We start from the raw sequence: 23,731 nt of genomic DNA, 5'->3' as shown, positions 1-23,731 counted from the left end.
AGCTTTCGTGAGCTACAGCTCACTGCATCCGATGAAGTGAGCTGTAGCTCACGAAAGCTTATGCTCAAATAAATTTGTTAGTCTCTAAGGTGCCACAAGTACGCCTTAGGTTGAATAAGGTTTGTGACACAGCACCACCTAGTGTCCAACAGTAGAATACAGTTTAGCATTCCATTCCATCTCCCCCTTCAAGTTCTTCATTTCTACTATCATGCTGTCTTTGAAGTTCAGTATAGTTCAGTCTGCTGTGTCCCCTTCTTCATGGCTGAACAATATAATAGAGTTTAGAATTCCATTACAGTCTGGAATCTAATATACCTCAGTGACCAAAACAAGCTTCTCACTGTAATCATGCTGTATCAGAGATAGGACCAGGGTGTTTTAGAGTTGTTTTGTGACAGAAGATGCTGTAAACCAGACAAGCCATGCAGGAATGGACTAAATTTCTTTCCAGTTTTCTTGCTCCTTTCATCAGACATCTTCTCCAACATGTGGCTCTTCTTTTCATTCTCTACCCAAACTGGATCTTCCTGCATCATGACGGACCACATCCAAGCCACGTCCATCTGTGGAAATGCATCAAGTGGATGCATGTATAATGCACATATTTTAAATGCATTTATTGGTGTTTGATATGTATATCAAAATGGGGTTTTGTATAAATTGCTTCCTGAACTGCCTCAAAAAGCAGTGAAAGGCACTTACGTTAAGCATGACAGGAGCAGTGAATTTTGTTTCAGAGATACGATGAGCTAAGAAAGTGACAGGAAAATATTTGGAACATGAATGACACAGATCATTAAAAAACCTCATCGCGTAATGAGTTTAGGGGGATATTTGGCACAAATTCTCCACAAAAATTCTACCCTAGGATGAGATGTGAAATTTCAGGTGGATTGGTTTGGTTTTGGGGAAGCCTGGGGGAAGGTGGTCTTATAACAAGAAATTTACTCATTCTTCCAAAGGGAAGGTAAAATCTCTTAAAAGTTTTTAATCAATCTTTTGAAACTTCCTGCACTCTTCTGTCCATTGCCACTCCACCTGCAATGACCCCCACCAGTTAGCTCCCACTGCCCCCACTTACAGAGATGCCCCTGGACCTCCCCGCATTTCTCCCCAACTTCTACTGGCTCCTCTGCACAAACATTCTGCTTTTTGTCCCGCCCCCTCCTGCATTTCTTTTTTTAGGCTTGTGTTATGCTATCCTTCAAGATATATCCCAGTCTATTACTGCTTGTTCATTGTACTTCCCAATGTGTCCCCCATCACTCACCGCATAAGTATGCCTGGGGAGTCCCTTAAATCTTCTGTGGCAAGGAGTTTTCCCCTCACTTCCCATCAACCAGGAGAAAGCCTCATTTTAAAATATACTGGAATAAAAGTTAGAAGATGCATGATTTTGCTCTTTTCTCTTTCTGATATTCAGGATTTGAACATTAAATACTTGTAAGTAATGTTGGGTCAACTGTTTAAAACTTAAGTTAGACCATCAAATAAGAAGCAGGTCCTTAAGTGAAGTTACATATACAAAATGCTTGGAGGAGTGCTTAACATAGGCTCTTATGTTGCACAACATGGCTCTAATGAAAAACCACCCAAAGGAAATTGCCTAAGTCTAAAGACTTAGGCATTCATAGAACCCATTTAAGTCTAGGATAAAAGATTACACAGTATTTACATAATCTATCACAAAGAGTGTAAACCAGGATCAAGGAACACATCAGACAATTGTTGCAGATGTTCTCAAACAAGAATTCCCAAACACTGAGCCATCTCACTGTATCTATTCAACCCTATACATCATGGCTAGGCACTGGGGAGATGATTTTATAAAGCTCCTAAATCACTTAGGCATTTCTGAAAATCCCATGCCTGGTGTTATGCTTTCTTCTCACTTATTTTGTTACTTAATTTTTCTTACTGCTCTCTGGCATGTAGTAAAATGGAAAGATGTTGTTCCACAGTAAGTTTAGGTGCTGTTTGTGTACTATTAATAGAAAACTAGTTTGAAGCATGAATTACCATATGCATGTCATAGAGCAATAATTACTCGTGCTCTCACAGAACACAGAATTCACCTTTGCACAATAACACAGCTGTTGAAGTTGCAGTGCCCCAGCAGGATGATGTTAGCAAGGATCAGATTATTTTTTTTTCATACACACTATTTCCATTTTGTTTTCAAGAGCAATGAGAGGGCATCACTTATTAACCAGGATAAGTTCAACATTCTGACTGGAGCTTGGCAACACAAATTTGTAGATACAGAAGACAAAACAAAACCACCCACCTTAACTATTGACCCCCTTATCCCACTAGGGATGATTGTGGTTTCCAAATACTGGGAATGTTGATGTGAAATGATGGAATTTTATTAGCTCATAAAGTTTTAGCGTCTGGGCAGCTCGCTCCAACATATCTTTACCCCTTGCCAGCAACAACACTGCCTCAGACCACCCCCAATGTGTTTTATTTTGTTTTCTGGCCTGAGTCTGTGACTCAGCTTTCACCATTTCCAATAAAAGAACAAAGCTTGATTTTCAGAAACTCTCTGGACTCAACAACTTTGGCTTAAGTTAATTGGAGCTGTGGGTACTCAGTACCTCTCAGAATCAGATCCTACAGTAGAATGTAGTGGGATGTGCCTGGCTCTTTGTGACCCCCTGTTGGAGGCCCTGAAGTCCTGTTACACTCATCCCAGAAAGGAGCAACAAAGTTTGGTCCTCCAAGTCCTGCTATTTCCATGAAACCTCTCTAGGAAATGAGATCCCAGCTGGCTCAGCTAAAATGAGCTGCTGGGACCAGAGAGGTGGAAAAGGGTTCTCCCCTCTGGCCAAAGGAGCTTGACTAGCTGCATTTACTGGGGGGAGAGAGGACCTGAGAAGTGTAACCCTAAGGTAACAGGTAAAAGGAAAGGGAGCAGGCAGTAAGACACCCAGGGAAAACAGCAGCAATTAATTCAAGGAGGGAGTGTGTGGCTGCTGTGGATAGGATCCTTGGGCTGGAACCAGAACCATTGGGTGGGCCTGGCTTCCTCCACTGGCAAAGGAGTCTAAGCCCTGAAAAAGGGACAAGGCTCTTTGGGAAGCGCAAGCTAAAGGCTGAATTTACAGGGCTCAGAGAGGGATGAATACCCTGGTGAGGGCAGACAATTTGTTGAACTCTGTAACCCCAGAAGAGGTTCATTCATTTTTTTTTTTTCTGAGACACCTGGCTGGAGGGTTGAGCCACTGATAAACCACCTAGCAAGGTTGAAAACCTATAGGGTGGAGCCAGGAGTAGGAAAAATAGCACACCCAGTGCTAGGAGCCATTCAAGAAGTTTTAACCTGTCACATGGTTAAAACAAAGTTCATCTAAGGGAATATGCTGTATTCTTCACCTTTGAAAGGCCTGATCCAGTGCCCACAGAAGTCAATGGGAAGACTTCAGTGGGATTGGATTAGGTGCCATAAGTGCATACAGAGCAACTTAATACTGTACTTGAAAAAGTTTTAGTGCACTGCAGGTTATTTATTTTTGAAAAATATGATCTTGTCAACAGCCTTGTGAAGCTGTCTCCAGACTCCCAGGACTCAAGGGATTTTCATTTTAGAAGGCTTAACTTTCAGTCTTCTGGTGTCAAGAGATCCTAAAATTACTTGCAAAAAGGAGGCTTAAACAACTGGGGAATGAGCTATCCACAGCACTGTATAGACGCACAAATATTTCCCCACAATATCTATTCAGTACAAAAAACTAGCTGGGCATTCTAGATATACACCCCACTGGTTTGTTTGATTAATTTTAGTTTTGTAAGGAGATGAAGGAGGCCTCTGAAGATAGGACACCCTGAAGATGGAAGGAAATAAGATTTCAGAAAAATAAGATGGAGACCATTTAAAAAAAATCTATTTCATATGCAGAAATTAAATTCTATAAACAGAACTGAATTAAACCATAGTGATAAGGTGATAAGGCAACTGAAGGTGTAAGAGCAAATAAAAATTTTATTAACTTGGACTAGACTCGTGGCATCAAGTTGCTCTTTATCTGTTTTTGGAAGTCTGGATGGAAATCAGGGACTTTTATAAGCAAAGACATCTTTGGGTAAGTTTTAGAATGAATGCATTTGTGAGAAAAGAAATGAGGAAAACAAAGCCATTCAACTGGTACTAAACACTCTTATGATCTTTAAGAAGCATGGGCCCTGATATTATAAATCAGTGGAGTTCCCCTTTTTAGTATACAGTTCTCACAGCAAACCCTAGTTTACATGGAGTTTAAGAACCCTCCAGACATGGCCACTTCCTTTCACAGTCTAATTCAAGGAAAAATTTTGTATCATATTCCACTTTGGACTGGAGAAAAAAGCCAGAATAAAAATCAGTTTAAGACATAGGGAACAGAATGGTGAAGCCAGGCAGAAATCATATGCTGGGCCTACATGAAGATACTGTTGGAAACAGAAATTAAGCAGAGCACCGGGGAGAGAGCTACAAGAGGCTAGACTAAGTTACAATGAAATTGCAAGGAAGTGTTGGGAATAAACCTTTCTACCCATGGAAGAAAGTCAGTTTTCATAACAAACGACGGCTCTGATCCTGCAAGGATCCCCTATTTGTAGAGCGACTGGCCGGATCAGCGCCCAGGACATATACAATGTAATACATTAAACCATCTGTGCCTTTGATCAAGATTTAGTTGAGAGCTCCTCCTCTAGTAAAGATTTAGTAGAAAGCTCTGTTAAACTGGTTCCTACATAAAAATCCTAATGTAAATCACAAAACTTAATTCCCACCACCACTAACATAATTTCCCACCCAAAAATATAACAAAGAAAAGTATTGTTGAAATTTTTTAAATTTTTTTTTCTGCTTTTCTTACTGCAGACCTTTCACCTGGCATTTGTGGTAAGATTTTTCAATAGTACTTCACCCTAGCATCACAATTGCTAAAGTGAATTGAAATTAAAATGGTTTTAAAGTAGATAAAAATACTGAAATGTTTAGACTTTTTTTTTTTTTAAATAGCGAAAGCTGGCCTTGTCTTCATCTTGGAGAGGAACCTTCAAGATCTTTGTTCAGGAACAAAACTATATTTAAAACACTTATTTTATCTAATACACTCAAAGGAAAGAACAGAAACACTGGGTGGAGCTAGGCAAAGGATCAGCATGTGATGTGCAAGTTTTCCCTACACCACTGTATCAACATACCTCAATCCTGATGTGCAGTCAACCTGCTATTTTTGTCCCGGCCCTTCAACTATGCCACAGCGTATGCTGGTTTTGTTATGTTGATAAACGTCTACTAGGGACCAGGCTGAGACAGTCAAACACCTTACTTCTGACGTAAGACAGGAATTCATGTCCAAGTTGATATCAACATATTGTGCTACTGATCCCTGGGTTTAAAAAAAACTGAAGAGCTTTAAGGACATCCATTTCATAGCCCTTCATTCAGATTTGGCTCCTATGACATTTTTAAAGTTCATGAAGGCATGTTTGTGTTCCTTTCCTCAGCTATCTTCCCCCCCCCCCCCCCCCCCCCCCGCCAAATATGTAAGCCTGCAGATGTGGCTGTTTGAGAAGTTACATACAGGTTGGTACCTAGTTATGATTTTCTATTGTTTGAGAAACACAAACCGATACCCAAGACAATGACAGGAAGTGTGCCCTCACAATTTAATCAGCACAAGATAATCTTGTGCACAGGGATATTTATTATTATTAGCATTATTAATTTTTATGACAATGTACTAGTGAAAAGACAAGTAGGCCTGGTTAAAATTTTTTGAACGAACAGTTTATTTTGAAAAAGATTTGACCTAAAGTTTGCAATAAGCTGTCAAAAAAATCTTTCCAACATTTTACTTATTGCTTTGTTTTTCCAATAGATTTTTTTAAATAAAATTTACGATTTAATCCCACCATGAAACTAAACTGCCCTGTCAAAACAAAGTTTACATTTTTTAGCCCTGCTCCATCTTTATTCCCTTTTATTGTTATTTATGTAACTTGTGACTGAAGATGGCCAAGAATGGACATTAATTGAATATACAGGTAGACCCCCTCCCCGCTGCATAAGGACCTAGGCCACAGATAGATCCAGGTGGCAGCCAAGCCACATCCCTTTGGGACTTTTCATTATGAACTTTTGACTGATCAGTTTTGTTGTGTGATGGTTTTGAATTTTTTTTTTTTTTTTTAAAAAGCCCATTTAATTTTTTTTTCTAAATTTCTTATTCTGTGGGATATGGAGAAGCATGGCGAAGGATGGCCAGAGCGAGAGAAGATTGGAAGATGTGTTGTGATCGGCTCAGTCTCAACTGATGAAGGTCCAACAGACTACGCAGTCTTATTCTGAAAACAAAAAAGGTGTGAAAAATTGTGAAGAGCCATTCTATTTTGAAAACTGAAATTGACATCGTCCACATTGGAGTTTTTTTTTTTTCCAACTCGCTCCTCTTACAAGTTCAGGGACAGCCACTATTACAGTAAAACGGAGGCAAGATGCGCTTGCTGTGAGTAAGATTACTGAGGCATAACAAAAGCATATTTATGAATTGTGGGACAGTTAGAAAGCACCCACTAGGGGGCCCACTCTGACTCACTGAGGGCTTGTCTTCACTATCATGCTCCATCAGTGCCATTGCAGTGCAGCCGGTGAAGACATGCTATGTCACCAGGAAAGAGCTCTCCTATCAACGTAATTACCCCACCTCAATGAGAGGAGGGAGCTACATTGGCAGGAGAGCATCTCCCGCTGACATAAAGCAGTGTCTACATTGCACTAAGTCGATGCAACTTATGTCACGCAGGGGTGTGTTTTTTTCACAACCCTGAGTGATGTACATTATGTCGACTTAAGCAGTAGTGTAGACAAGCCCTGAGCCAGCCTTTCCTCTAACTTCAATGGGAATCAGATGGAACTCCAAATATCCACCTATATTGATCTATACACAATTTGGGAACCACATTTGCAGTAAAGATGGGCCCAATCAAAGTCCTAAATCCCAGCACCCACAAACCTTGGAACAATGGAGCCAAGTTTCAGCTGTTTATACGTTTCAGATAAAACAGCATTCACAACTCAGTTATGAGCTAGTATGAATGAGGCCAAATATAGTTCTGTTTGCCTCCTTTACAATGACCATCCGTCTACAGTAGTAAATTAAAAAATTGGTCCCTGCATTTATGTGGTAGTGAACACAAGTGTCACTTAAAAAACTGATCTTGTTCTCACTGCTACTGAATGGCCCCCATCCTAGTCTGCTTATTTATCTCATTCACCTATTATGTATGGTACACTGGAGAAGATCTTGGGGTCAGGAATTGTCATCTATGTTTGTACAGGACCCAGCAAAACTGGTTGTCTCCTTCTGGCACTCTACAGTATAAGCGTTTAGTAATAGAACAAGCCAATCTTAAAAAAAAATGGAGCTCAGATCCGCTTTGAAAATTTAAGCATATAGAGAAAAGAATGCCTACAGTTCAACAAAAAAATGCAGGAACGTGGTCAATGAACCCGTGCAGGTAATAAATTTTACTTCTCTCTAAAAAAGCAAATTTGGGGACTTGGAGAAGTGAACTGATTTCTGTTTTAATTAATCTTAAACATATTATACACTCCAGGCTGCACTTCTCCATATCGCATTAAGCCACGTGTTTGTTTTTCGTGGTAGAGTAGCTAACATCCATTTCTAATATACCTTATCACCAGGTTATCCAAGCACTGGCCACACTTAATTAGCCCCAGACTCAACAGCATCCCTTAATTTTTTTTGCCCAACCAATTTTATAAATTTCAGTCTTATCGTTATTGTAATCTTTTTGCATACAGCTGTGCAATGACACTCTTCTATAGCAAAATCTGTAAAACAATACAGTGTTTTAGTAGCCTTGTTGGTCCCAGGATATTAGAGAGACAAGATGGAGCAGGCAATATCTTTTATTGAACCAATTTCTGTTGGTGAGACAGGCTGAAGAAGAACTCTGTGTAAGTTTGAAAGCTTGTCTCTCTCACCAACAGAAATGGGTCCAATAGAAGATATTACCTCACTCATCTTGTTTGTGTAAAGCACGGCTTCTTCTCCTGTGCAGCTATCCTGAGATAATCACATCTTCACACTAATCCCCATTAGGGAGGAGAGGATCATAGCAAAAGTAGGAATGGATAATAGCAATAGTCTATAACAAGAAAAAACAGCAATTCCATTCTCTATCAATTGTATACTTTGGATTGTTCTGGTCTTGAATATTCACTTTTATCATAATATCTAAGGATACCCACCACTATGGTATATAAACCAGTTAGGACAGATGCTTTGAGTTGTGCTGCTAGTGCTAAAATTCTGAGAAATTCACATACAAAAATCAGGAATTAGTTACACCTCCCATGTATTACATATATGCCACACACACGACTGTAAACTACCCCTTCTAAATATTGCTCCTCGAAGTCAGTAAGGGTGACAGAATGGTACTAAAAGCTAACTGGATCTGAGTTTGTAGTATGGCCCATCTCAGTCAATACAGTACACATTTTAATATCTGTAAATCTTTATTTCACAAACTTAAGAAGAAAACATGGTAACATTGGCAAATCGAAGGCATATATACTAAATACAAACGCAGAATACATTGTTTTGCATAAAGCAAATGCCCAGATCCTTAGTGGAACTTGCAAAACTAAAAACACACCGTTCCTCCAAAGGCTTTAATTTAAAATAGGATTGCCAGCCTTGGAAGTCCCAATGATTACTGATTTTTGCCTTTCAAACTGGAACCAGGCTGCAGTCTAATTGAAACACATTTTGGATTTCTCCTCTGCTTCCAAGTCTCAGATCCAACTGGAAGGGAAGCTGAGAGAAGATACTATTTTTCCCCCCACTCAGACTGTAAGGTCAAATCTGTGACACAACTATGCACTTAAAGCTCAGACATTTCTTGAAGCCTATTCAGTTGTATCAACAGAATGTGTGGTTTAAGAAAGAAAGGAAAGTGCTTTTTGCATAGAACTAGAACTGCTACCCTCACTCAACCCAATTACTGTTAGGGTGATCCGTCATGTTTCAAATACACACAGAAATAAATAAAACTTAAGAATGTATGGAAAGGCCTTTTTAAAATCAGTTTTCTGTTTTCATGATTCTTAAGAGCTATGGAACATTCCAATTCTCTCTAGAGCAGTTATGCCAACTGATAATATTCCAAGCAGTGGTGTCATTATCAAAGTTGTGGGCCACTTTGTAAGCAAAGACAATGCTTGTGATGCCAGACTGAAGGAGATGGCAATAAAATTCTCTTATTCTTTCTCAACACAGGGGGTGGAGTGGGTGGGGGTGGGACAAGCTTCCCACACTGCTCTGCCAGTTATCTCAAACTGGAATTGAAGGTACCACTTCTAAGGGTCAGAAGATAGTTCAGTATCCATCCCTTTGGGTAGTGCCAATTAGCGTCACACTGACTTCCTGATGTGACACCTGCCCACTACTAACTGGATCACCGATTCATTTCATGTTGACCAAACAACCTTCAGACAGTCATTAATGGCCCAAGCTGGATTTGAACTGGCAATCTAGAGGGGAAATTCTCCATATCCCAGTTATCAGTCTCATACTTTTCATTTGTATTAACCAATAGGAAAACAAAGGCTTTTTTTGTTCAAGCAAACTTTAGCAGATAAAACATGGAAGAGGTACAGCTTTTAAAAGCAAATCTACATTAAACTAGTAACAATAGATTGTAACAAACTGAATATTTAATGATATATATATTTAAAAATATTTTGGAAACACTCATGAAACACTATGTAATTTTTATATGTATAAGTTACTTGGGTATGTCGTCATGCATATGTCCCCCATTTCCTGAAATTCATCTTAGTTGTAAATACATATTTACCTGAAAGAAGTGAAGCAGAGAGAGAGAGACAGGTATTTTGTGAAGTGGAGTTTTGAGCAAACGTTAACTGTTCCTTTGTTGCCAATACAGTCTATCCTTTAAAATCTTGGTTCATGACCTGTGTATATAACAGACTGTCAGGGCTCTTTTGCACCAATAACTGTTTGTTGTGCCATTCTAGCTACCAAACACACACACGAAGTGCATACAAGTAAAATTATACACATTATTCACTGGAAAGAGGAAATGCACATAATATAACATGTTGCTTATTCACAGTTGAGTCACAGCGAGTCATTTTAAAATCTTTTCCCTCCAAAAAATCCAGTTCATATTCTAGCACTATATGCAAAATTCTCAGTTTAAAATTCAAAAGCATTAGAAAAGCACAGCGATTCTAAACCCATGACATTTCCTTTAGTTCCTGTAACAAATACAAACTATTTCTTCAAAATACTATTAAACAGAAGGATACTCCCCCGGTAAGAGTTTATATATCAAGTTTCAGCCTAGATTGAGTGATTTTGGGAACCCTTGCAAACCTCTGAAAATGGGGATGATTGTGGTGCCACAAAATATTCTGTAAGCGACTTGTCTGACTATCGTTCTGCATGCAGAACTGTCACTGAAGTCGCTAGGAAATCTGCGTGCAACTCAATGGCAGATACAGCCCTGTATCAATTAGGGCCAGGAACCTTTCAAGTGAAAAATAAACCACTTTAAACTGGAAAAAAATGCAAAGGCATCCGGCTTCTGTAGCTAAGTATTATTCAAGTTTAGGTGTAGGCAAACAATTTCTAATGGAAGGAAAAGAATGACATATAATTAGTTCAGAGACCAGGAGAGTAATCCTGTCAAGCTGAGACAGTTGAACTTGCAACTGTAAAAGCTGGCAAGCATGGAATACACAAGAAATAAGAGACCCTCTTCAATATTCTGCTTAAATGGCCAAGCCCTTTATACAAAATTATATATAAAAAAGATCTTTTAAACAACTTAGACACCAGAATGAACTAGTCAAATGTTCCCAGATCCTAGCACGCTGACCTTTTGACAGTTACTAAATGTACTCAACGCTGACCTAGTTATTAGAGAATAAAATTAAGAGCAGACAGAGCTGAACAAATTCTTAGAACTGTTCAGTAAACCCAACTGAACTCCAACAACAGATTTTATTTTAAATTAAACAGCAGTTCACAACCCGTTCTACTGCAGCAAGCAACTCATTCTTTGAGCATAGGAACTCTCCCTGAGAAACAAGCAGAAAACTACTCTAGGGGCACAGTCAGTATTAGATCCACTTTTTTTGTTGGGGCCATTAAATTAGAAATGTCTAACACTATTTTCATTTATTGGAGAGTTAAAGATTTTAATGCAAAAGCAGCAGACAAGCATTACACAGTGAGATGCAAGCTCTATGTACGACATTTCTTGATGTGAGGGGGAAATAGGTGTCAACTGAAGAGTTGAAATGATCTGACTTATATTTGGCCAATCAATGTATGCAGGCAAGAGGAAACACAATGAACGGTGTCAACTCTGGGGCACAGAGATGACTGACTTTAAAATGTAGGGTGGTGTCCACTTTCACAGGGATTCATGCTTTGGCCAGTCCGCTCAGGCAAGGCACTGTAGCAGTAGCCAACAATGTGGTTTGGAGAGACATGAAATAAAAATAAGAGTCAGTTAAAAATCATTGATCATGTCAAGTCTGGAAGATCATAAAAACTTGGGGACAAGCAATTTGCGCAGATATGACGACGATAATGCCCTTTTCCACAGGTAGCCTACTTGGGGCTGCGTCTTGAATCAGGGCAGAAAAGGACTACGGTTTTGACATTCTTGGAGCAAGCTGTGAAAGGGATGTCAGCTTGTCAATGGACAGGCAAGCAGGGCTCTGAAGACAACCATGAGTAGAACGCAACTGGTAAAACAAAATCTTGAAAAAGCATATGCTCCTATTTGTTAATTTAAAACAGAGTTATGGGCCGAAAATTTTATACATTTGTCAGAATTGCAAAGAAACTAGAGATGCAAGAATAAAACATTCTGTTCTACCTTTCATATGATCAACAAAACTGCTGTCACTACCAGGTTCTTTATTATCTGGAATGGTTGATAACGTCAGAGGTAGAATGGGAGGTGGGGCGGGGGCAGATGAGATTTGATGTTGAGGTCATTGACAGGGAACAAATATGAAACACCACAGAGACTCTGCTGTCACTGACAACTCCTGAGGCACATCTTTATAACAATGATTTAAACCACAGTTTTGCGCGCATCATCATATTAGACTTAGTGGGCAAAATTCTGCTCTGATCATGTGTAAAACAGGGAGTAACTATTGAAGTCAGTGGAGTTCATATGGATTTACACCAGTGTAACAGCTGAATTTGGTTTCATCACCCTGGCAAAGTTAGAGACCACTCAAAGCAGATTGGTTGACTTTTCAGGAGCACAGAAAGGTAGGTACAATGTATTATTAAACTGGAGACATCTATCATTCTCTGATAAATGCAATATATAATTGGCAGAAACAATGTTTAATATAAATAAGCCAAGGAGTGACATTTTATTCTTTAACCAAGATATCATGTAATTATTAATACAACATTCTGGGTTGCCTCTCCATGGCTGCAGTTTCAATTAGAGGCTTTTGCCTAGAATTTCTAGTAGGTATTGCTGTAGTGAAAGGTCATTATGAGGTCCATTGAGTTACATGGCTAAAACTAATGGATAAGTGTTTTCAGTTAAACATATTAAATACCTGAAAACCCAATCAGTTGTGTCTCATCGATTCCAAAGGTTCACATCACCTTTTTATTGTTATTCTGGACATCAAAGAACTCTGGAGACAGTCTGTCTGAATATTAAAAAAAAGTTATTCCTCCTTTGATGCTAACTGAAGGTAAAGAAAAAGCTTCAACTGTTCATTCAGTTCGCTGCTGATGTACCATGAATATTAAACAAATCTGACACACACCTGACTAGATACTGACATCTTTACATTCAATGGAATGTGTTTCACTTAACATTATCCAGACAGCAACAGAGCCAAAACTGCATAAACATGTCCACGCTGTTTTGGTTATGTGCACCTCTTACAGAGATGGACATGAACACCACGGACTACTAAAACACAGGCATTTGCAAGGCACATACTAAAATGCAATAAAAATAAATCTACCACATATTGTTTGGCATTTTGAGTACATTAAACAGAACAAAAAAATCAAGTCAAACAGCACAAAGCTTGCACTCTACAATGTGAAACAGAACTGGCCCTTTCAGGGTGAAGTACGAGTTGAAACCACACTGAAGTGTATTATTTCTATCCAGAAAGGTTACACAAGTCATTCTTCCAATTAGCAAAAGGAGAGATTTGTTGTTTCCGCCTTTCTGAACATTCCGTTACTGTGTACCAGGGCTCAGTTTGTTTTATTTTTTGCATTTCTTTCTTGAATATCCTTTCATTGCGTCAGAAGCACAGTATTTTATTTGTAAAGGCTCAGATGTGTGTCTAGGAAATTTCTTTATGGAGCCACATGCCTCTTTCCAGATGCAACTCCAATACCTGTGTACCATCAACACCAAGTATAACTTCAGACCAAAAACAAAACAAAAAAAAACCACCCCAAAACCAATCCCCAAACAAACAAAAACAAAACCCACCAAAACAGATCGCACCAAGAAGCAATCTGTATATTTCTTCATTTCTAATGAAGGTCTATGTTTATTATTTTAAAACTTCCATCTCTGCAGATTCTTAATGCTTCTGTCATGTTGCCTAACTGGATACAGTTGAAAAACTGGAGTTTCCTTTTTATGGACGTTTACATGATCAATATTATTACAATTAATGACAGATTTCCAGGCAAGTAAAGTTCAGACACCACTTTGCAGAAAAATAGCTAAAATTAGCCCTCGGCTCAAACTATGTTAAAGAAATAGGTTACTAGGGAATTTAGAGTGAGGAGTGTTATCTTTTTAATTAGAATTTTTTTTCAATCTTAATGTAATAAATAAAATGATGCAACTGTAAACAGACAACTTAAATTCATAAGGAAAAGAACAGCCTCCCATAGCATAAATGTGCAGAAATGGGATTTCAGCAGTTTGTGAAAGTGATAGTGTACATTTCCCACTTCTTTCTATTCAAATCTTACAAAGATATTTTTATTTGAAGTCTCTTCTGCAACTGTTTTCTCTTGGTTGCTGAGGATCTTCAAGCCTGTTTACTCACAGCTTGAGAATTTTTAGCTATTTGCCTAACATTAGCCTTCCAATCTGAAAGGAAATAGTCACCAGAAACCGCTTCTCTGGAAACTTCTCCAAGTGTCCTCTCTATGGACTAAATGGTTATTTACCAGACATTTAATAAACCCTTCCCCCATCACTAAAGACATTTGTTTTATTCCTTCCGGTACAGACACTGATCAGAATTTAAGAGTTAGTTGAGCTTTATAATATAGGAGTTAAGAGGTGCGAGGTCTGTTTAAATGCCCAAGGCATGCTGAAATGCCCCCTCTTCAGATTGGTTACATTCTTCAGGGCTCTAGCTATTCTGACTGGCTACATAGTTTTAATCTGAATCAGTGTTTTTTCCATTCCTGATAGCACTAATAGTTGCCAAGCACAGTTGCATTCACTGAGCTGTTAACATCTATTCATTCAAACTGTCCGTAAGAGTTATAGGCACACAATAGGAATAACAGAATCATTGTTTCTAACAGGGCTGTTGGTAGGTTAAGTGTATCTATAAAGGTGGTCATTAAATGAAAGCTTCAGCTCAACATTAAAGAGAGGCTCTTTCCTGTGGCTTAACTGTTGCTAGCTATGTAGGGAAGTAAGAGGCAGGAACACAATGGTAGGGTGAAGGCCTCCCCTTGATTTGACAAGTACAGGATTACAAAAATCATTTTAACAATACATGTCAGTTTGCCACTAGAAATCCTTCTGAGTTCCTAATGTTTTGCACAGTGCCCTGGAACTCCAGGGTCTACCAACTCAAGGATATTTAAGGCACTTGCTTGAACTCTTTTGCCCAGAGAGTTTTGCCACATGAACAGAGGTGCATTTTAGGAGAATTCAATCTGAGCAGACCAAAGCTTTTCATTCCTTCCTCAGGAGCATTAGTCTTTGTGATACAATATTCCAGATTGGAACAGGATTACATAAAAATTAATTCCACTGCAGTTCTCTTCATAGCATGTTTTGCTTTCTTTTACTTAGACCAGTATCTCCAAGATCCAAAGAAAAGTGTACATGGGACACTGCAAAGCTGGACATCCTATTACTGACAAGCATCTTCTCTGTAAAGGGAGAAATCCCACTGGCATAATTCCACCACTGAAGTGAGAGATACTGTATGCTTGTATTGCTGGAAAGGAAAGCTCGGCATTTCTATATGTGCTATGCAGGCAAAGGAAGAAGGGGATAGAGACAAGTTCTACAAGGATAAATTCTTGATTAATCTCATTAGTTATAATGGAAGCACAGAAAATTATATGAAATATAACTCCTTGTAAGTACAGTATACTCTTCAAGCCAGGAACTGTATGTGCTAGTCCTTATAATCCATTAGATAAAGTTGGAAGCCACGTTACTGTGTGACAGAGGTAGGCTTAAACAGAGCTTTACACTGAAAAGTTCTTCTGCGCCAGATTTGTCCAGGTGTTGACAGCACTTTTCAGTCAAGTAAGTCTGACAGAATAAAAGCTCCTTTCCCTTGAATATTGTGCACATTAGAGGAGGAAAAATAATTAAGGCAGTAACTTCAGTTACTATTAAGATATTTACTGTATAGGGATGCACTGTATATAAGGGTAGAATATTCATCCAGACTCTGTGGTTTCTGATAGTAAAGAAAATTGATTATGATGCCGTTTCATCCTTTTCCTTCTCATAGTTCTAGCTGTACATTCAATCCTGTATATGCTACAGCATTATACACCTCAGTCTCTCTTACGGAAATAAGAAAACTTCAAGAAGTCTGGATGTAAGGGCAGTTCCTAGAAGGCCAGTTTTATTAGGCTACGTAATTAATTTGGATAACTCAATACCATGGGATATGCCTAGTACCCGGGTAACAAATTCTTGCTTCTAACCTGTGTTACAAGGTTTGTTGGCTGAAGCAGTTTGAGACAATCCATGATAGTGTCACTGAAGGTTGAGGGACATGAATGTTGCCAGATTTTAATGAATCTGGGATTAGCATTTCAGTCATGTTTCTCTCTGGTAGCTAGTGATGATTCCATCCTGCAAGTCTTTGAATTAACAAGGTTTCAGGTTTCAAAGTATTTGTAAATTGCTGTAACATACAGCATGACATTCTGCCAGTCTGGACGCTCAGTTCGCACCATTTCATTGATGTCCTGTCACAAAAAGAAGATCAAAATTAAAAATTACCACCTTGCAAGTTCATGTCAAAGCAGTGCTCATCAAAGCTGTAAAGCTCCCACTCTGAGAAAGGCTTACGGAAAGATCTCCATTTTGCTCAGCATGTCATTTGCAAAGTTCAGATAGTGAAAGGCACTTCACGACTTAAAGGTTTAAAACAGTTATTTCTGGGTCATCTGCTAAGGGCTACCATCTCATTGAAAAGCAACATTAATTTTGTGACCTGCAGTTCATGAGTCCAAGATCAGAGTATACCTCAGGTTTCTTCTCATTTAATACTGCTAACAATAAAAACAGTTCAGTTTAGAAACACTAGAACCCCAATGCTGCAGTTAATGGCACGCATGCAGATGTCTGCAACCGCACATGCACTTTCAACAGCAGGATCAAGGTCTAGCTTTGTAACAAATGTCCTGGCACAAACTTGCTCTCTAACAGCCAATCTTTTTACTTGGCACCGTCAAGTGTCACTTTACAACGGTACAGTGCAGTGGTGGACAACCTGCGACCTGCACGCAGCCTGTCAGGATGCCCACCACTGGTATAGTGATTTCCAAGGTAGATGTTTAACTAGGAAAAATTAGCATTTATTACCAAATCTAGTAAAATATGTAATCTGAAGGAGAGGCAAAATGTGAGGAGTTAATTCCTACCTCACAAAGCTATGAACTGATCTCAAACTATTGTAATTATTTATATTGCACCATAAGTGCGTAAATGGATTTACAAACAAGTAAGATGGATGTATCTTGCTCCACAATCTATGCATGGAACCTGTACACAAAGGAAGGAGAAGAATTCAACATACGTTTATTAAACATACCTTATTTTTTGAGACTTCTTAAACCTTACCTATATTCATTTTTAATAGAGTTCAAACAGAAACAGCAATTATTGTGTTAGAGTTCACTTTATGAAAGGAGCTGTGAGTAGTCAAAACACCCTGTTCAAGGAACAACTGAAATAATTTCCCCTAATGTTACCCTCATTAACATTTATAGACACAATGACCATTTGCCACACAAAACATACAGTGTATGTTGCATATACTGCTAACAAACTTTCCCTTTGAAAGATACAATTTCCTCTTCTAAGATTTAATTCAGTTTGGATGTACCTGAGCCTATGAAAGTGTCTGCATGTGTAGGTATTACATTTTAAGATAGTTTTTGGTCAGCCAGTTCCAGGTATCTTGTAAAGTACTCTTTCTAGTACCGTTATGTACTGTAATGTCAAGGGAGAGGAAACTGCCTGTGACACTTTGTACCTTGGGAGGACACCCTACACTCCCATGTTCATCTTTATAAAATGATTGTGTGGTATCCAATGCAAAGTTTGTTATGTTGGGTGTCTTCGGAAGGCTCATGATGCACTGAGCATGGTTGTTATAGTAATGTTATAATAATTGTTACAGTAATGTTATAGTAAGGTTATATATTATAATTTGATGTATATAGTTATGAGGCTGAAAATGTATCCTCATGGCTTAAAGCAAGCCTTTGCAAAAACTCTCCAAGAACAGAGGGCCAGTTCACACCTCAGCAGGGCATGGATGGGACAAACCCAGCCCAGCCTCACAGGAACAACAGACAGTGGCTTAGGCAGCAACGAAAGAATCTATTAGACCCTGGAGGGAGTCACCCCTTCCTTTGGACAGTTTGGGACTGTGATGAGGTAATGCTCACCTGACTCTGAAGGGGGGGGCAAAGCCCAGAGGGAAGAAAGGACGTGATAAAAGGGAGAGACATTTTGCCATGCTCTCTCTCTTCCACCTACATCTACAGACACCACCAAGCGACTGAAACGCTGAACAAAGGGGAGAGCCTGGCTGAAAGGCAACCAGCCTGCAGTGAGAAGCATCTAAGTTGTTAAGAAAAGGAGTACTTGTGGCACCTTAGAGACTAACAAATTTATTAGAGCATAAGCTTTCGTGAGCTACAGCTCACTTCATCGGATGCATTTGGTGGAAAAAAAAGAGGAGAGATTTATATATACACACACACAGAGAACATGAAACAATGGGTTTATCATACACACTGTAAGGAGAGTGATCACTTAAGATAAGCCATCACCAGCAGCAGGGGGGGGGGGGGAAAGGAGGAAAACCTTTCATGGTGACAAGCAAGGTAGGCTAATTCCAGCAGTTAACAAGAATATCAGAGGAACAGTGGGGGGTGGGGTGGGAGGGAGAAATGCCATGGGGAAATAGTTTTACTTTGTGTAATGACTCATCCATTCCCAGTCTCTATTCAAGCCTAAGTTAATTGTATCCAGTTTGCAAATTAATTCCAATTCAGCAGTCTCTCATTGGAGTCTGTTTTTGAAGCTTTTTTGTTGAAGTATAGCCACTCTTAGGTCTGTGATCGAGTGACCAGAGAGATTGAAGTGTTCTCCAACTGGTTTTTGAATGTTATAATTCTTGACGTCTGATTTGTGTCCATTCATTCTTTTACGTAGAGACTATCCAGTTTGGCCAATGTACATGGCAGAGGGGCATTGCTGGCACATGATGGCATATATCACATTGGTAGATGCGCAGGTGAACGAGCCTCTGATAGTGTGGCTGATGTGATTAGGCCCTATGATGGTATCCCCTGAATAGATATGTGGACAGAGTTGGCAACGGGCTTTGTTGCAAGGATAGGTTCCTGGTTTAGTGGTTCTGTTGTGTGGTGTGTGGTTGCTGGTGAGTATTTGCTTCAGATTGGGGGGCTGTCTGTAAGCAAGGCCTGTCTCCCAAGATCTGTGAGAGTGACGGGTCGTCCTTCAGGATAGGTTGTAGATCCTTGATGATGCGTTGGAGAGGTTTTAGTTGGGGGCTGAAGGTGATGGCTAGTGGCGTTCTGTTTTCTTTGTTGGGCCTGTCCTAAAACTGGATACAATTAACTTGTTAATTTAAATGTTTCATGTTCTCTGTGTGTGTGTATATAAATCTCTCCTCTGTTTTTTCCACCAAATGCATCCGATGAAGTGAGCTGTAGCTCACGAAAGCTTATGCTCTAATAAATTTGTTAGTCTCTAAGGTGCCACAAGTACTCCTTTTCTTTTTGCGAATACAGACTAACACGGCTGCTACTCTGTAAGTTGTTAAGGACATTGAAAGTATTAAGATAGGCTTAGAATGCGTTTTGCTTTTATTTCATTTGACCAAATCTGACTTGTTATGCTTTGACTTATAATCACTTAAGATCTATCTTTATAGTTAATAAATTTGTTTCTTTATTCTATCTGAAGCAGTGCTTTTGGTTTGAAGTGTGTCAGAGGCTCCCCTTGGAATAACAAGCCTGGTACATATCAATTTCTTTGTTAAATTGATGAACTTGTATAAGCTTGCAGCATCGAGTGGGCATAACTGGACACTGCAAGACGGAGGTTCCTAGGGTTGTTTCTGGGACCGGACATATTGGCTAGTGCCATTCGCTTGCAAATGGCAGGGAGCAGCTTACATGCCAGAGGCTGTACAGGGAGTTCTCGAACGGGGGTTCTCACAGCAGAGCAGGGTAAGGCTGGCTCCCGGAGTCAAAGACTGGAGTGGTCTAGCAGATCACCGGTCCAGACAACACCAGAGGGAACGTGTCAGTGCCATTTTACTGTAGCTAACTGCATGTTGGCATTTCTACAGCTGCTCTCAATTGTCTATTTTTATATCTGCATTTGGTAAAAAAAAACTTCATTTCAAAATCACTAACTGAGGTATTTAAAAATACTCAGTAGTTGCATCTCCATTGTGAACAAATACAATGGCTGGTCAGAGGTTTTGATAAGGATCAAGGAAAGTGTTATTTTTAAATGTCTGACTATATAGCATTGTGAATCGCTAACTCAATGGCAGCTTTGCTAGAATTCAAGTTACACAAGTCCTAATGAGTTATTTAAATTCTTTTTCTGGTCCTGGCAATTCTAGCTGAAATGCTGGAGACATCTACCAGGGCTTGGGTTTCTTCCAATTCAATGGCTTCAGAAAAGTCTTCCTCTTCCAATAATTATTTTCATAATGACAATTAGTAATTCTTTTCAGCTCTGCTCAGGAATTTCTTCTTGTAGGAATTACAAAGCCTCTTAACCATTGTTAGTTAGAGAAACAGTTTCACAGTTAAAAACTTAATTCATTACAGACCTAGTATCAAATTTTCTATTAATGTTGTCAGTGCTCGATTATGAAGACAAAGAAAGCCCCTCTATCCAACAATAGTTTGAACCATTTGCTGGTCTAACAGATGGACCACAGAAATCATGACCTTCACACTTTATTGAACAAGAAACCAACTTTCACAGGTTTGATTTGCACCTTCAGAATTCTAATCAATTCAAACAATTTGAAATGTAAACCCAAATCTAGAATGTACGTTGTACCCACAGTTCCTTAAGCCACCAGCACAGACACATACCAGGCTGTGTAAGAAGCCTGGTATGTCTGCCCTGCAGACTTTCCAGGCCAGAGTATCTGTGAGCAGTTCACCTGTACTCTATTTTAGCTTGGCTGTATTTTTTTGAATATTAATGGTTTCTTTATAGGCTATAGTTTGTCACAAGACAAAATACCTGCCTTGTTAAGGAAGAAGCCAAGAAAAACAACAGAAAAATTCAGGAGAACAGTAATGTCTACATGGAGAAGCAGCAGCAGAAAAATATACAACCATTTTTCAAATCACTCTGGGGCAAATTAACTGTCCCCATTATATTGCTTCAGGCCCAAAACACAGTAATCTTTCTGTCACAGAACTTCATTGTGCAAGGTATAAAAGACATTTTATAAACAGGACATTATCCACTTAACTTAACACTTACCAGAGTAGATTTGATGCCAACACTTTCAGCTGCCTGAAAGGCCAGAGTGAAGTTTCTTCTCTGTAAATGTAATGTAACATTTATATGAAAACAGAAGGGAAACTACTTAAAATTTAACGGACTTGCTGCTTGAAAACATTTCTAATAAAACCTTGTATTGACTTCAGCTAGAGTTTATAACAAAATCACATTTATAAAGATAGGTTTCAGAGTAGCAGCCATGTTAGTCTGTATTCACAAAAAGAAAAGGAGTACTTGTGGCACCTTAGAGACTAACAAATTTATTTGAGCATAAGCTTTCGTGAGCTACAGCTCCGATGAAGTGAGCTGTAGCTCACGAAAGCTTATGCTCAAATAAATTTGTTAGTCTATAAGGTGCCACAAGTATCCCTTTTTTATTTTTAAAGATGTGTCACAGGCATCATTCTGAGCTAGGGATACATGAATGCCTGTAGGAAGTATTTAAACACTCCTGGATTGTGGTAAAGATTTTTCAACAATGCTAGGACAGACAGTGATAACTGGGGACTTTTGTTTTTAATTTTATCTGTGGCAAATTAAACAAAGCAAAACACAAAAGTGAAAGTATCAAATAAGTAGGGAAAGGATTTTGTTAATTCTGGAGAGGGATATGTTTTTACATCTGTATGTATATGAAAGATGCAGCTATAAGGGACTGCATTTTAAATTAAATGTTATCAAATAAGGAGAATAAGTGAATACTGAGCAAAGTTTGGGAAATAAGTTTAATAAGATCCTAAACTTCAACCATTAGAGGAATTGTTCAAATAAGAGGTAAATATAACTTTTAAAACTTCATTTGCTAAAAGTACAATAGCCTGGCAATGGTAATCAATAAGAGGTACTTGTAGCCACTTTTATAGAGGTGGTGGAGATGCACTCAGGGGAAATATATACCTTTATTAATCTATTCTAGGTAATCCTATAGCACTCCTCAGAGTGCTAACAGATACCATATGAAATAAATCTTTATACCAATGTCCAATGCAGCTCATGGAGGATTCTTCTCTTAGGTCTTACCAGTCTTATGTAAAACCAAAGATATAAAACTTTAATATCAATATGGATACGTGATAAAGATTAAACTGGTTTCAGAGTAGCAGCCGTGTTAGTCTGTATTCGCAAAAAGATTAAACTGAATTTCAAATAAAATATAGCTCTACACAAATAAAAAGCTGCAGCACTAAGTTTTAGAAGAAACAGAGGGCAGTAAAGAGGATATTTAAAGAGAAAAAAGGAAAACAAGATATTAAGAAACAACAATTATTTAATATATACCAATGGACAATAAGAATCACGTGATTCATTAAGGTGAAAAATTAGTTATTTGTCCATAAAAATGGCAAAAGTAATAAATTACCCTTGTGCATCTGTTAAGAATTTTTTTTTGCATTTGTCACGGAAATTATTAACAATGCATCTCTGGAAGATCTCTCTGTGGGTACTAATTACAAGACACTGGAAGAAATTGAGATTATTCTTTTCCCCAATTTAACTTTTTTTCCCCCTTTAAAACTCTGATTTTAAATTTTGCTCTGGAGGAAAGCAATAGACACCCTGAACAATATGAGATGGAAGCATGTTCAACAAAAAAATATCCTATCACCCAAAAAAGGGAATAAACTACTCCAAAGCACACAAGTTGCTGAATTTCAGACCTTTAACATTAAACAACAGGGAACATTTTGGTTAAAGACTACTGAATGCTATCACCTCAACTGAAAGCCCTTTCCACGCACTGTTTGTTATCTCCTCACCTTAAAATGTATGGGTTTCAGAGTAGCAGCCATGTTAGTCTATATCTGCAAAAAGAACAGGAGTACTGTGGCACCTTACAGACTAACAAATTTATTAGAGCACAAGCTTTTGTGGGCTACAGCCCATTTCATCGGATGCATAGAATGGAAGATATTATATATACATACAGTTAAGGTGGAAGTTACCATACAACTGTGAGAGGCTAATGAGTTAAGATGAGCTATTATCAGCAAGAGAAAAAAACTTTTGTAGTGATAATCAAGATGGCCCATTTAGACAGTTGACAAGAAGGTATGAGGATATTTAACTTAAGAAAATAGATTCAATATGTGTAATGACCCAGCCATTCCCAGTCTCTATTCAAACCCAAGTTAATGGTATCTAGTTTGCATAATTCAAGATCAACAGTTTCTCATTGGAGTCTATTTTTGAAGCTTTTCAGTTGCAAAATTGCAATCCACCAAGCGATCCATTTCCTGGACACTACTGTGCTAATAAGCGATGGTCACATAACCACCACCCTATACCAGAAACCTACTGACTGCTATACTTGCCTACATGCCTCCAGCTTCCATCCAGGACATACCACACGATCCATTGTCTACAGCCAAGCTCTAAGATACAACTGCATTTGCTCCAATCCCTCAGACAGAGACAAACACCTACAAGATCTCTATCAAGCATTCTTTAAACTACAATACCCACCTGCTGAAGTGAAGAAACAGATTGACAGAGCCAGAAGAGTACCCAGAAGTCACCTACTACACGACAGGCCCAACAAAGAAAACAACAGAACTCCACTAGCTGACACCTTCAGCCTCCAACTAAAACCTCTCCTGCGCATCATCAAATATCTATAACCTATTCTGAAAAATGATCC

General features: G+C 38.7%; 1 protein-coding gene across 4 annotated transcripts in view; it reads right to left on the bottom strand.

Moving 5' to 3' along the window:
* Positions 1-8,523: 8,523 nt before the first annotated feature.
* Positions 8,524-23,731, bottom strand: part of SPECC1L (sperm antigen with calponin homology and coiled-coil domains 1 like) — a 113,328-nt gene continuing 98,120 nt past the window's right edge. For all 4 annotated transcript variants that reach the window (XM_038373029.2, XM_038373028.2, XM_038373032.2 and 1 more), the window contains 2 exons: positions 21,073-21,132; positions 8,524-16,259 (listed from right to left, as the gene is read on the bottom strand). In XM_038373029.2, the coding sequence (XP_038228957.1) occupies positions 16,170-16,259; positions 21,073-21,132 (150 nt within the window). In that variant the 3' untranslated portion in view covers positions 8,524-16,169. The remainder of the gene's footprint in view (positions 16,260-21,072; positions 21,133-23,731) is intronic.

Source organism: Dermochelys coriacea, chromosome 15 (assembly GCF_009764565.3).
Source record: "Dermochelys coriacea isolate rDerCor1 chromosome 15, rDerCor1.pri.v4, whole genome shotgun sequence".
NCBI classification, from domain to species: Eukaryota; Metazoa; Chordata; order Testudines; family Dermochelyidae; genus Dermochelys; species Dermochelys coriacea.
This window is presented reverse-complemented; position numbering and strand designations above follow the sequence as displayed.